Below are 13,014 nucleotides of genomic sequence, written 5' to 3'. Positions count from 1 at the left end.
AACTCCATGTTACAACTCCCCAGCTATTAGATGTGAGAAATTTCCAGAAATCTTATGGTACGTATTAAATGCACACTCCGCTCCAGAGCTTCGAGGAATCATAGTTTCTGGGGACCAGGGCCCGAGAATCTGCATTTTCAACAAGGACTCGAGGTGATCCTGAGGCACTCAAAGGCGTGAGAGTTAGTGCATGACAGGGATTTTGGAAGAAGAGTCTCTTAATTAAATTTGCCGTTTAGATCGAGCCCCGTGGCTGTAGTGTGCAGAAAGTGGAAGTGTTAAACATATCCCAAATACCTAATGGCAACACTCACCCCTAAACAGGGAGAGCCCCCCAGACGGCTAACGCGCTGCTGCGCCTCCTGCCGGCCTTCCGCAACCTCGTACAGGGCCGCCCGGAACAGTCCACTGCGACTGCGCACTCTGGAGCTCACGAAGACCGCCTCAGGGACCCTGCGAACAAGCCAATCCCTACCGGAAGCGGAAGTAAGGAACAGTTAGCCTCGCAAGCTCCGTGAGCCCCAGCCTTCCACAACGAGTAGACCCCACCAACTTGCAGAAGCCCCGGAAGCGGAAGTAGCTTAGAGGTGGGGGGAGTGGTCGGCAGTGTATTGGGTTGTCTTGCGCTGCTTGGGTTCGCGGCTGCTGCCTGGGCGGGGAAGGCGGGAGCGTGAAACCTCGCCCCTCCTGCTGACCTGGCTCAAGCCGGATTCTTGCCCGGAACCCTAGCCTGCAGGGTGCGGTACCCGGTGCTCCAACTCTTTACCTGGGTCCTGTGATTCTCCCGATTCCGGAAGTCCCCTGTCCCTTTCTTGGAGTGAAGCTCGGCCCGTCCAGCTTCCCTGTGTCCCCTCAAGCCCCGCCATGGGCAACACGAGTAGCGAGCGCTCCACGCTGGAGCGACAGGGCTGTCAGAAGACGCCCAGAAGGGATAGCTCGGGGGGCACCAAGGATGGGGACAGGCCCAAGATCCTGATGGACAGCCCAGAGGACGCCGACCTCTTCCACTCCGAGGAAATCAAGGTGAGGGGAGGTGGGGGGATCCGATTCCATTGGCTGATGTTGAGGTCTACTAGGCGCCCCGCCACAACGCCTCTAAAACTCATCATCAGAAGTGGGAGGGAGGTGATACTTCACCCTCTTTACTTAAAAGCCCTGTGGCTTTGTAAGATCCCTCTTAGCAGTCCAGGAGCCAGTGTCTAATTACCGATATGAGAAAGTCATCCCGAGGGAGGAGGAACGCACTTCATTTAACATCATTAAGGAGAAAGCGGCTCTGGGACAGAGTTTCAACTTCTTAATTAAGATCGTGGAGCTAGCAGTAACTGAACTCCAGTCTCTGCTTTTTCTCCTAGGTATACTAATTAATTTCACTTTGAGAAATCTTCGCTCCCCTGTAGGAAGACTGGCAGTTTTTGTAGTTGGTTTTGTGAGTTTATTGATCAGTTTGGAAATAAACCAAAGCACACAAGTAAGTTGAGTTGAACAGATGACAGAAGTTGCTAGAGGTGTTCAGTGCCCCCTAAAACTTTTGGTTCACCCTGCCTGCTGAGGGGGGGTGGAGAAAAGTAAGTCCACTTCTGCGGGTGGGTGGGTGAGTGACGTGTTAGTCTGAGAGCTGCAAATCAGCTTCTCTCCTGGTGTTTGAATAGGACTTCATATTTTAAACAAAATAAAGCAGACATTTTTGCAGACCATATGTGGGCTTCCTTTTGCAGTCTGGTTGAATTTATCAAAAAGTCTGAAAATGATTCTCGACTCCTTAGCTTAGGGGCAGTGAGGGCGCCTGGCCACCCATCTCGGGCCCACACTCCCCTGGGAGCGCTCACCTGTATGTTACTCATCGCCAGCCATTGGGTGATCTCACTCACTTGGAACTCATTCCAAACTTTATTCGCATTTTTTCCTCAGATGTTGGGCTGGGTGATCGAGTTATTACCTTACATTCTCACTTGGATCTTGGCTTTGAAGAATCTGCTTTTACTTGGCCTTAGATCCTGTGATTTGAACTTGTTTTCTGAATCTTTTGAATTCCTAAGAAGCTGTGTGCAAAGTGAACTTTGAAATCCTGGTTCTCCAACAACTTGACATTCCTTCCCCTGGTAATCATTTTGGCCCTGAGGGTGGCTGTTTTAAGACATTGGAAGAATCAAACAACTTTGTTCAAGAAGTATTTGTTCTGCTCCCATTCCAGAGCTTCTAAAAGAAATGTGTAGCTTACACAGATGATCTGTGGGAAATGATTTTAAACGGTGTCTATTTTAATTTTCTCAGAGGTTACTGAAATGATGTAGCAGACACACTGGATTGCCCCAGATAGCAAAAAAAAAAAAAAAAGAAAGGTCATGGATTCTTTCAGCCACAGTAATTTGCCCTTCTGGCTGCGGTGAGTCATCACGTCCCCAGCGGATCCGTCTCCGGCCTGTTCTTCAGCACGCAGGTCTTGCTAAGCTCCAGGAATGCAGGCATCTTCTCACAAGCGCTCACGTTAGCACTCGAAAGGCCCGTTCCACTCCTTGCAGGGTCTCTCCCTCCCAGGCCGGACCTCCGGCTCGTTCAGTCTTTGGCCTCTGACTCGGGAAGCTGTAACAGATCTAAAGCCACACACAGTTCCCCCGGGACTGGAAATGTCCGTTTCTCTCCGGGACACCCCAGTCAGACCATCGCTCCCCTCACTAGCAGGTGCTGTGGACCGTCCTGAGGGCCGCTCTCTGTCTCAGCGTTTCTCCCCAGTGTCTGGGAGGCGCTCAGTGGATGCAGTTTTTTCTCTTCCTCAGAATACAGATTTGCCAGTGTTCAGTTTCACAGCTCTGGAGTTGTCCTAGTGTATTTTCATGTACTTCAAAATCTTAATTAAGGGAGGAGGTCATAAAATGACCTTTATTAAGCTAATCTTGAATTAGCTTCCAGCCTTCTTCCAAGCGAGTTTTATCATCTCTCCTGGAACGCTAATGTCGTCCTCTTTAGTAATAGCACTAATGGTGGCTAGTCATTTTTAAGCACTTGCTGTGTGTCAGAACACTCTGAAGAACATTTTACTTGGCCTTTCTCACTTCACAGCTGTTATTTTTTCTATCTCCGTGTTGCTGATGGGGAAAATGACGCACAACTAGTCAGTTACTGGGCCTGAGTGTGAACCTAGGCAGTAACAGCTGCCTCCTCAGAATGAATGGTCAGCCTGAGGGTAACTGAGTCTGTAGGGAGCTCACTGATGCCTTCCTGCCCCTGAGTGAACCGCTCTGTTTCCAGGCTCCAGAGAAGGAGGAGTTCCTGGCCTGGCAGCACGACCTGGAAGTGAACGACAAAGCACCCGCCCAGGCTCGGCCGACCGTGTTTCGGTGGACAGGGGGTGGAAAGGAAGTGTACTTATCCGGGTCCTTCAACAACTGGAGTAAACTTCCGCTCACGAGAAGGTAAATTGCCTGGGAGTATGCACGCGTTGTCTCAACCCCGGGATGCTCGTTCCTGAATGGTCTCTGGGTGAAGAGAAGGGGACGTTTACATGACACAGACGCTGAGTGGAAAAACACTCTTGCTTAATAACTCATAGTGGTCACTTCTCACACCTACGTAGTCTCTGGGTTTGGAACACAGTTGGTTACAAGTATTCCTATTGCAGGCATCTTCCATTTCAGAGATTCAGCCGTGTGTGTGTTCAGGCAGGACTTCTCCTTCAGAAAAGGAAATCTGTTCCTTAGTACTGTAGAGAAAACACCCAGCTAGCAACCTTCAAGACCAGGATTCGAGTCCACAGTGGCTGAGCTAATCTGTCGTTAACACGGGAGCCTCAGAATTCCCGTCTGTAAGGAGCGAGTGTTGGACTGGACGACCTCTGAGGTCCCTTCTGACTTTGGCTCTCTGTGTATTACTTTTCTCTGAAAGGCAACATGTTGTGTAGGCATCATGAACAACACGCAGAAAAATAGTCCATCAGGAAGCCTAGCGTAGATTCCTGACTCCAAATGTCAGTGAAAAAGCACCCTCTCTAGGCCAGGCCTGAGTGCTGTCAGGAGGCCACCCGCTCTTCCAGGGTAATGCTGGTGCAGGGGGTGGCCGCTGGGCACAGTTACAAGTCACTTCAAGTCAGAGGAACAAAAGAGTCAAATGCAAGAGGTTTTCTGGAACCTTTTCAGCAGTTGTGTTTGTTCAGAGAACTATTCGTTATACATCCTGTTAAATTGATCCCCTGCCATGCTCAGGGCAGACTGACACAGAGGAGGGCCTGGCAGCGGGCTGTTGGTGGCTGCCCTCCCTGGCGTGAGCCTGCCAGGTGTTTACCTGCAAGTGGAGAAGGGCAGGTGCCTGTTAGCTGACCTTTTGAGTAAAGGGCGTTTGCAAGAAAATGTTGCATTCCGGCTTCCTTGTCCATTTCGTAGATTAAGATCACTTGAATTGTTGAATTGCTTAGAAATGTTTATACTTGTGCAGCTTACGTGGGAAGGTTTTGTTTGTTTTTTTTTGTGCTGTGGCTGGTTTTGTAAGTAAGCTGAGAGGGCGTCCCACCCAGCTGAAAACCTCTGCTTCCTGTCCCTCCCAGCCACAACAACTTCGTAGCCATCCTGGACCTGCCGGAAGGAGAGCATCAGTACAAGTTCTTTGTGGATGGCCAGTGGACACACGACCCTTCTGAGGTACCCTCCTCCTCCTGCCCTTTGTCCTCCGACTGAGACACAGTGCAAACAGTCCCTTACAGATCATTGCCAGGTCCCTTTGTCCTGCTGGTAGAAGTCCCTGTGTGTGGCTGAGCTAGGGGAAAACGGTGCTGGTTATCAGACTGGTGGCATACTTGACCAGGAGGAGCAGGTTGGCTAGCCGGGAGCCGGGCCCTTCCAGCTAGGAATTCTGATTTCTAGAATCAGAATCCTCTAACCAGCAACCGCAGAGACTTTCCGTGTTATGATTTCTGCCTGTCTGTCTCTTCCCAGCCAGTAGTAACCAGCCAGCTTGGCACAGTCAACAACATCATTCAAGTGAAGAAAACTGACTTTGAAGTGTTTGATGCCTTAATGGTGGATTCCCAGAAGTGCTCCGATGTGTCTGGTATGAACACGGTTATTTTATACCGCGTGTGTGCTGGTGGGGCTGTGCAGGCTGGAAATACTGTTTCTCTCTCCTCTCACTCCTAGACTCAAGCTGCCATGTTGGGTGGACGTTTATAGCTCCCCGAAGAGCCACAAAACTAATTCCTAGTTCTGTGGGGTCAGGTTGTTGAAATCTGGCCCCAAGGGAGCAGTATATCATTTGGGGGTGAGGGCATCTCCAGGACTCAGTAGGTCTGCTTGGCCACGGAGGGCAGACCCTAGAAACAGAACCAGAGCTGTGTCTCATGCCAGGGGCCGGGCCCAGGAGGCCCGGGACTGTTTCCTTGGGTCAGTTACGAGCGAGTGCCGGGAAGCCTGCCAGCTCCCTGCCTGCTCACCGCCGACCCTGGTGCCTGGAGAGTTTCGGCCTGACAGGTGATAAATGGACACCTCCTTGACCTTGGCCGTCACTTGTGTGGTACATTAGCACCTTGTCAGGGGAGAAGGAGGCTCACCACGGGAAATAAGCTACACAGCCCAACCTCCTCGGTACAGTCTGGTAAGACTTTCCCGTCTTTCAAGAGTCACCCAGTCATAGACCTTGGAATCAGTTTCTTTCCATCCAAACGCACAGGAAGAAACCACCAGGAAACGTAATACGTGCCGTTCGGGGGAGGAGGTGTCGTCATCTGAAGTGTCGGTGGCTGCTGCCCTGCCGGGTTTCGGCAGTTCTTGCAGAGGGTCAGGCCTTTCCTGGGCCCTGTGGGCGGCAGTGAGAAGGTTCCCCAGACTGTGCCTGCCTGTCTGAGAAAGTGGGTTCAGTTCAGTCCGTAAGATGACTCTTCATTGTCCCCCAGCCCAGCCTGGCGGTCCTGGCTCCAGGACCTCTTGTTCTCGTCAGCTTAGAAATGGCAGTGGGGCGCTGACTGGGGTGGGCTTTCTGGATCATTGTTGAGTAGGAACTGGAAGTCTGAACATCGAGTTCTTCTGTCTGTCTCGCTACCAGATCTTTTAGAGAAACCATTTCCTTCTTTTTCAGGTAGGTGGAAACCGCCCAAATATCCCCTACTTACTGGTAAACGTAATTTTGAGCCACGTGCTGAAGCTGTCGGTCACGTTTTCATAGCAGAGACCACCCGAGGGTGGGAGGCCGACGCCTCGCTGCTGGCGAGCCCACTTCGGCTCTCCGTAGCCTCCTCCTGTGTAGACGCTTCCTTACATCTGCGTCTGCCCCGGTGGCTCCGGGTTCCGCACTGAACGCTTCTCTCCGTCTCCCGCTGTGGTGTGGCTGGGGCGTGTGGAGGGAGCCTGTTCCCTAGGGGGTGACGGTGACGGAGCCGGCCGCAGCCGGCTGTGTCAGGTTCTTCCCAGCCAGCCCAAGGATCCGGTGACGAGCCCCATCCCAGGCGTCCTGTGAATAGCAGCTCAGTCCCTTCCGGCTGGCCAGTGAGCCACTGAGCGAGCTGCTTCCCACCTCGGGAAGTGCCGCGCTTCCAAAGCTGCTAACACGTCTCTATACTGGAGCTGCCCGAGCAGGAGTTTGAAAGGAACCCGAGAGTGATAGAGTCAAGCGCCTCTAAACATCGGGTTTTCAGTGTTGTTTTGAAATGTGCCGGTGCCTCATATAACCTGTTTTCACCACTGCCTCTGTGTAAACGGGCCGCCTCATCTTCGGTTTTGCTCTGGCCGGTGGTGCCCATAACTTGGGCTCAGCCGCGTGAGCCCCACTTGATGCCTTGGGCTTCTTTGCAGCATCAGCCAGCCCAGCCTGCAGCGAGAAGCAGCATTCCTCGGCGCAGCATGTCCCACTCGGTTATTGCTATAAACAGCTTCCTTATTAGTCTGACCCGGGCCCCCTGGCTTCGCCACAGCTGCTGGCTGCTGCCGTGGACTCTCAAGTTCACTGCTGAGTTTTCTGCCAGTCACCCAAGTTCCAGGAGGGTTTTCTCACTGCCTCCGCTCTTCCCCCCCCCCCCGCCCCCCCAGGGCCTATGTGTCCTTCAAGAGAGTATCTCTCTCGAGGGAACAAGAGCCAAGCAGCACTAGGCTGCGCTGCAAATTAAATGAGACTGCTCCTCACCTCCTGATTTTCAAAGTAAGTGCCGTGTCCCTGTCTCCCACAGAGCTGTCCAGTTCCCCGCCAGGACCCTACCACCAGGAGCCCTACGTCTCCAAACCAGAGGAACGGTTTAAAGCGCCGCCCATTCTCCCCCCACACCTGCTCCAGGTCATCCTGAACAAGGACACAGGCATCTCTGTGAGTACACAGCCGCTGGTGAGAAAGTGCAGCGTCACCCATCGGTGCTAATTGCTGGGTCCGCCTCTGCCCTGGTAACGGGCTTCTAGCAAGTTGTTCTCGAGTGTGGGTGCTGCCTCCCCGTCCAACAGAGCCAGCCTGGGCTTTTCTTCCTTGCATTTCACTCCGGCCTCAGCCCAAGTCCCGATCCTTTAAAATTTTATGGCAAAATATATAAATTACCCCTTCTTGGTACTCTATGTAATGGAATTCCTCCTTTGGCCCCCAAATTTTAGAACCTCGTGTTAATCACCGAACTGCTTTCAGAAGCATGCTTGCTCTTGGATCAGAAGTTGGGGTGTCTGGGTAACACACCAGCTCTGGGAGGTTCGTGTTGTTCACAGGAAGTGGGGTGGGGCACTCCCGGAGCGTCTGGGCTCGCGTCTGGCCCGATGGCCAAGACAGCTTCTGCCCCATGCCTCTTCTCTCCTGAGTTAGCATTTGTAAAGTTGAGGGGTGGTGCATTGAAAAAAAAAAAAAAATTTCCTTTTTCTTAAAAAGTTGGAAGGCGTGGCAACATTAAGTGCCAGACCTGTGTGAGCCTCTGTGGAGTAGTAGTGCCCCCTCCCCCAGTCATCCACGTCCTCCTCCAAAGCCCCCGTCTGAGCCCCAGAGACAGGCGTTTGCAGCCCACCGCACAGGCGTGTTCGGTAGAGCACGCGTCCTCCTGCTGTCTCCGCAAAGGCACCCATTGGACAGCCCTTTCTTCCTGCCGCTCCTTCAGTGAGTGAGAGGCCAGAGCCAGGGGCCACACCTTATAGACAGAGGCCGAGGTGAAGTCTGGCCAGAGACACACACCAGTGAACTGGAGCCCAGCGCGCACGCTGGGGCTCCCCTCAGTGGGAGCATGAGGCCTCCTCGCCTCCCCGGTCACAGTGGACGGGTCCTTGCGCTATCTGGCTTAGGAAGAAAGGACACGAGGGGCCGCCTCCTTTCCTTCACTCCCCGGTGCTGTGAAATAAAGGGGGGGGGGTCTTCCTGATCTGCAAACCCTAAATCCTCACGTCTGCTTCTCTCCCCTCACAGTGTGATCCAGCCTTGCTCCCAGAGCCCAACCACGTCATGCTGAACCACCTGTATGCGCTCTCCATCAAGGTAATGAACGACGCGTTCGTTGCTCTAGGGGCTGGGATTCTCTATATGCGCTCCGAGGGCCCCTAGCCACAGAGTGGCCTGGAGTTCCCATCCAAAGGCGCTGCGGCTGCAGCCCCGCAGGTGGGCCCAGGAAACTGTATTTGTTGAGCTCCCTTGGTGATTCTCACGCACTCGTAAGTGGGAGTCCCTGGTCATTTGGTCATGTCCGCCCTCTCTCTCAGGATGGAGTGATGGTGCTCAGCGCGACCCACCGGTACAAGAAGAAGTACGTCACCACCTTGTTGTACAAGCCCATATGAGGCGCTGGGAGCCAGCGGCGGGCCCCGGGGACCAGTGCACCACCAGCTGGGCGTGCGTGCCTCCCGCCGGAGGGAATGGACTGTAAATTCCCCATCTCACACTCTCTAGAAGCCATTTCTCACCCGCCCTAGTCCTCCCCGCAGGTCTGCTCCGGGTCCAGCGGCTCCTGGAGCACCTCGGTCTGTAGTCGTCAGCTCAGCACACAGCAGCCGAGGGCGGAGTGAGGGGCAGGCAGCCTGCAGCCGCGCCGCGGGGCGTGACGGGTGCAGCTCAAGTACACGTCCGCCAAACTGGCCACGGAGATTTTCCTAAAGCCAAAAACAAACACTAGCCTCTTTGGTAGCAAAAGTCTGGGAAGCAGGATCAAGGCCACACATAGTTTCTAATTGTATGTCTGTGTTTAAGGCCACCAGTGTGTCCCTGTTGAGGCCTGGCTGTGGCACTGACAGGTACAGCGTTGGTGTTGTCTGTCCTTTGAAGTTAGCCGTTCTGTCGCCCATTCTCTGCTCCAGCGAGGTGGACTTTCTGTAGAAATTAGAGCCTGAGTTCCAGGGGAAGTTTTACAATTGTTATTTACGCTTATGTACGCTAAGTTTTGCTTTGTTTTTAACCAGAGCTGGCTGACTCTACAGCCCTAGGTAATTTTCTACTCGTCCCAACTAGAATATAGATCATGTAAACAGACTGCTCAGCAATAATCTGTTCTCAGAACAGACTTTGGGAACCTGCTGCCAGATTTCTCCATTAAGTTGGGTGTTCCTGAGGACTGACCACAGTTAGCTGGAAGGTCGGTCAGCTTTTTCTTACCAGAACGAGGTGGCAGTGTTACCATGAAAACTCTGGAGACCCAGCCTGTGCCACCTTGCCCAGGACCTCTGCCCACGCCTGGCAAAGAAGGCCGTAGCAGCTGCTGTTGCTTATTCCGTAAGGAACTTAGAACTCGACAGCAGCCTTCTAAATTTCTGTCAGGAAGACATCCTTTGGACCAAAGCAAACCTCTATGCTCGGCTTGGTTTCCATGGAGATGCCACAGCTGTTCCCGTTAGCGCAGGTTCCTGTCCCCACGTCAAGAGAAGCTGTCATTGCGCCCTCCATTCCTGCCGGGCGATGGAGGAACAAGCTTTCTGGTTTCCTGTCCTTGTTTGATAAACCCGAATCCGGGATACTCTTTTTTTGCTACTGTTTTCAAAACACTGAATTGTTATCAACTTGACATAAAGGTTTCAATAAAGCTTTTTAAAGATAATGAGACATGTACTTAGAGAAAGCTTTGATTTCTTTTTTTTTATTATTTCAATTGTTTGGAAAAGACTGGAATCCTTCCAGAGGTTTATTCAATAACATGCTTTCCAATTGTTTTTATGTCTCGGCACACGGTGCAAATGGGAGCGTGCTGGAGCCTGCTGGGGCGGGGCTGCTGCTTCCTCACACGGAGTTTGAAAGGCTGTTAGTGGGCCTGGAAAATCGAGCCCCTTTGAACAGCTCAGTCACAAGGGGAAGCGCAGGAGAGGCAACAGTGAATGCTGCTGATGTAGGCAGCTAGACGGCACCCCCAGGTCAGAGGTTTTGCTTCCTCTTGCTCATCATCACACACCGTGAGAAGTCTGGGATGCCTGGGATCGTGACACCTGCGTGGACGCCACCAGGATGATCTGGGATCAGCTATTCTCACCAGCTAAAAGGAGCTCTGTCCCTTCTCCCCAAAAGATGCAAGGTTATAGGTATCCCTTTAACAAGGCTTTCTTCCCAGGCGTCAGGAAACATTTAAGTGAATTTCAGAGAAGGGGAATTCTGGGACGTCTGGTCCCCTGGAGGTGGAGAGCATCTTAGAAAGTATTCCTAGCTGGGTAACTCACTGTCTCACCCTAAAAATTCAAGCAATGTGGGAACCCTAGATTTTTGGGACTATAAGGATTGTGAAAAGTAGAATAAGGAAATATGTAAAAATCCTCTTTCCAAAACTATATGTGTTTTTAAAAATACAATTGAAAATACACAGCTAACTTCAAAAACATGAAAGGTATATTCAAACACCAGAAATGAAGAAACCATCGCTGTGTTGGCGGGCCTCCGGGGCTGGGGTCTGACACCCACCCCTGGGTGGGAAGCCCCCACGTGATTCGGGGGCCTTCTTGGTGCTGCCCTTGGTGTAAGCGGGATGAGAGACTGGCTACTGGCCAGGCCAGGGCTGGCAGCCTTCAGCCCTGGCTGCAGGGGGAAACAGCAAGAAGTGGGAAAATGCCTGCAAATTGGCTGTACCCACACAGTTCAGCAGAAGCTACACTGAAAATCCAGTGTAAAAACTAATTTGCAGCCAGGAAACCCAGTGATGGTCCTCCACAGCCCCGGGGCCACCCCCAGAGGTGACGGCCACAGCAGAGCGCAAGCGCCAACCCCCAGACACTGGGACGTGGTGTCAGCATTCACCACAGCTGTTTGTGTATTCAAACGACTTCATTTTCTCTAAAAAGCAACCCAGAAAGGAAGTCCCCTGTGGTCCAGGAGATTGCTCAGACCCAAGGGAAAGACTTTACACCCAGCAGGTGATGGAGACTTTCACAGATGTGGAAGACAAGACCCTGCTCTGCCCAAACCCCAAGGGCAGGGCCACGCGGAGAACTGAGGTGTCCGTGACCCGGGTAATGTCTCCTCGGTTAGCATACCGACTATGGGTGAGGACGGGTCACATGGTTAGTTCAGATTGCTTGTGAACGGAGATAGATTTTTCCCTCCAAAGTCTACATACAAATGAGTTTATGGAGGCAAAGGCAAGCCTTTAAATTACTAACATGTGAAATGGTATTGCATGATAAAATAGAACCAGATATCAACATGCTGAAACAAAAGGTCAAAGGCCCCCAGCAAGGCCGCTTTCTTCCCTCGGGCTCTGCGTGTGGGTGTAACTGAGGCAGACAATAGTGCTCCAAGACCTGGCCACGCCTGACGTTACATTGGAGTTGGCCATTCGGCAGCCCCTCTCAGAGTGTGGACACAACCGAGATTAGGGACAGCCAGTTCGGCTGCTGACCACCATGGTTGACACTGGGCAAATCACATGACCTCTCTGATTTCTTCCCTTGAAAGAACAAGAAACTAGCTTAGATGGTCCCTAGGGCTCATTTCATTTCACATCAGAAGCCACGAAGCTTTTGCAACACGAATGGGATATGGGCACAGACAGGAAGTTAAGGGGCCAGAAGTGCCTGCACTGCGAGCTCAGTGAGAAGACCCCCATGGCTCCAAAGGCCAAGCCTCAAACCCATGACATCAGAGTGATCCCATCCACAGCTGAGGTCCGAAACACCACCATTTTAGGGAAAAGCAAAATTTCATGTCGTTTAGCTCAGCTGCTTCCAGATGAGCACGGCTTCATTTCTGAGCAGGCGCTCAGTTCTGATGCCTGACCCACCGACAGGCATCGGAACCGGTGGGTTTGAGTGAGCTCATGAAGACTGAAGGCTGTGGACCCCTCAGATCTTCGCCCAGCTTCTGAGCCGTCCCGCCTTAACCCCTCTCTTGATCAGTAAGTTAGTGCAGGAAAGAACACGAGACGATTGTAATTGTCTTCAGGAGAAAACAAGGAAATTAAGATCATACACGCATTTCTTCTAAAACCCAGGTCATCCAGCTAATTATAAAAATAGCCAGAAGAGCTCTCTTAAGAGTCGTCACTGCTGGGAGCCAGACTCAGGATCCTGACAGCTGGGGCCCAGCCCTGTCCCTGGGAGGGACCACTGGGCCCTGCCAGCAGGGTCACCCCCCACCCCACCCACCTGGTATTTGGCCTGGATGAGGATGCTAGCCCTTCCCACTCCCTTTTCTCCTCTCCTGGAGCGAATTCACCCATCTCACCTGGAAAGTTCAACATCGAGTGAGAACAAGAGACAGTTCCTGCTGCATGTACCCTGGGCCAACTTATTTTTTATTTTCCCTTTGTAGTTTTCTGAAAGACCGGCTGAGTTAAGTCATTTTCAAGGTTCTTTCCTCTAACAATCCCTTCCGGGCAAACAGAGTTCCATTAATCATTGATAGACTCAAGGAAAAGCCAGGTGATCGACACTATTTTATTTCCACTGCCCCCACCCTCCCAGCTTCAGGAAAATAAAGACATTTGATTAGGCAAGTGATAAACCATTTTTCTCAGAGCAACACGGTGTGCCTAGAGCCACTGTCCCCACGCTTCAGACATTACAATCAATATTTAAAGTGCAATAAAAGAGACCTGACTAGGACAGGCCAAGGTTCCTTGACCTTGGCACTACTGACACTTTGGGCCTGAGAATTTTGGGGGGGGCAGGGGGC

The 13,014-nt window shown here is 52.1% G+C and overlaps 1 protein-coding gene across 1 annotated transcript; it reads left to right on the top strand.

The window, feature by feature from the left end:
• The first annotated feature begins 580 nt into the window (after nt 1–580).
• PRKAB1 (protein kinase AMP-activated non-catalytic subunit beta 1) lies at nt 581–9,958 on the top strand. Its single transcript, XM_045841734.1, has 7 exons — nt 581–1,023; nt 3,250–3,413; nt 4,538–4,631; nt 4,926–5,040; nt 7,145–7,278; nt 8,344–8,412; nt 8,634–9,958. Exons 1-7 carry the CDS (start codon nt 865–867, stop codon nt 8,709–8,711), a joined length of 813 nt encoding a protein of 270 aa, XP_045697690.1. The 5' UTR covers nt 581–864; the 3' UTR covers nt 8,712–9,958.
• The last annotated feature ends 3,056 nt before the right edge of the window (nt 9,959–13,014 follow it).

Source organism: Phyllostomus hastatus, unplaced genomic scaffold (genome assembly GCF_019186645.2).
Source record: "Phyllostomus hastatus isolate PE091 unplaced genomic scaffold, TTU_PhHast_1.1 phas_contig_1162, whole genome shotgun sequence".
In the NCBI taxonomy this organism is placed as follows: Eukaryota; Metazoa; Chordata; class Mammalia; order Chiroptera; family Phyllostomidae; genus Phyllostomus; species Phyllostomus hastatus.
The sequence above is the reverse complement of the archived record's forward strand: the minus strand, read 5'-3'. Positions and strand labels throughout refer to the sequence as shown.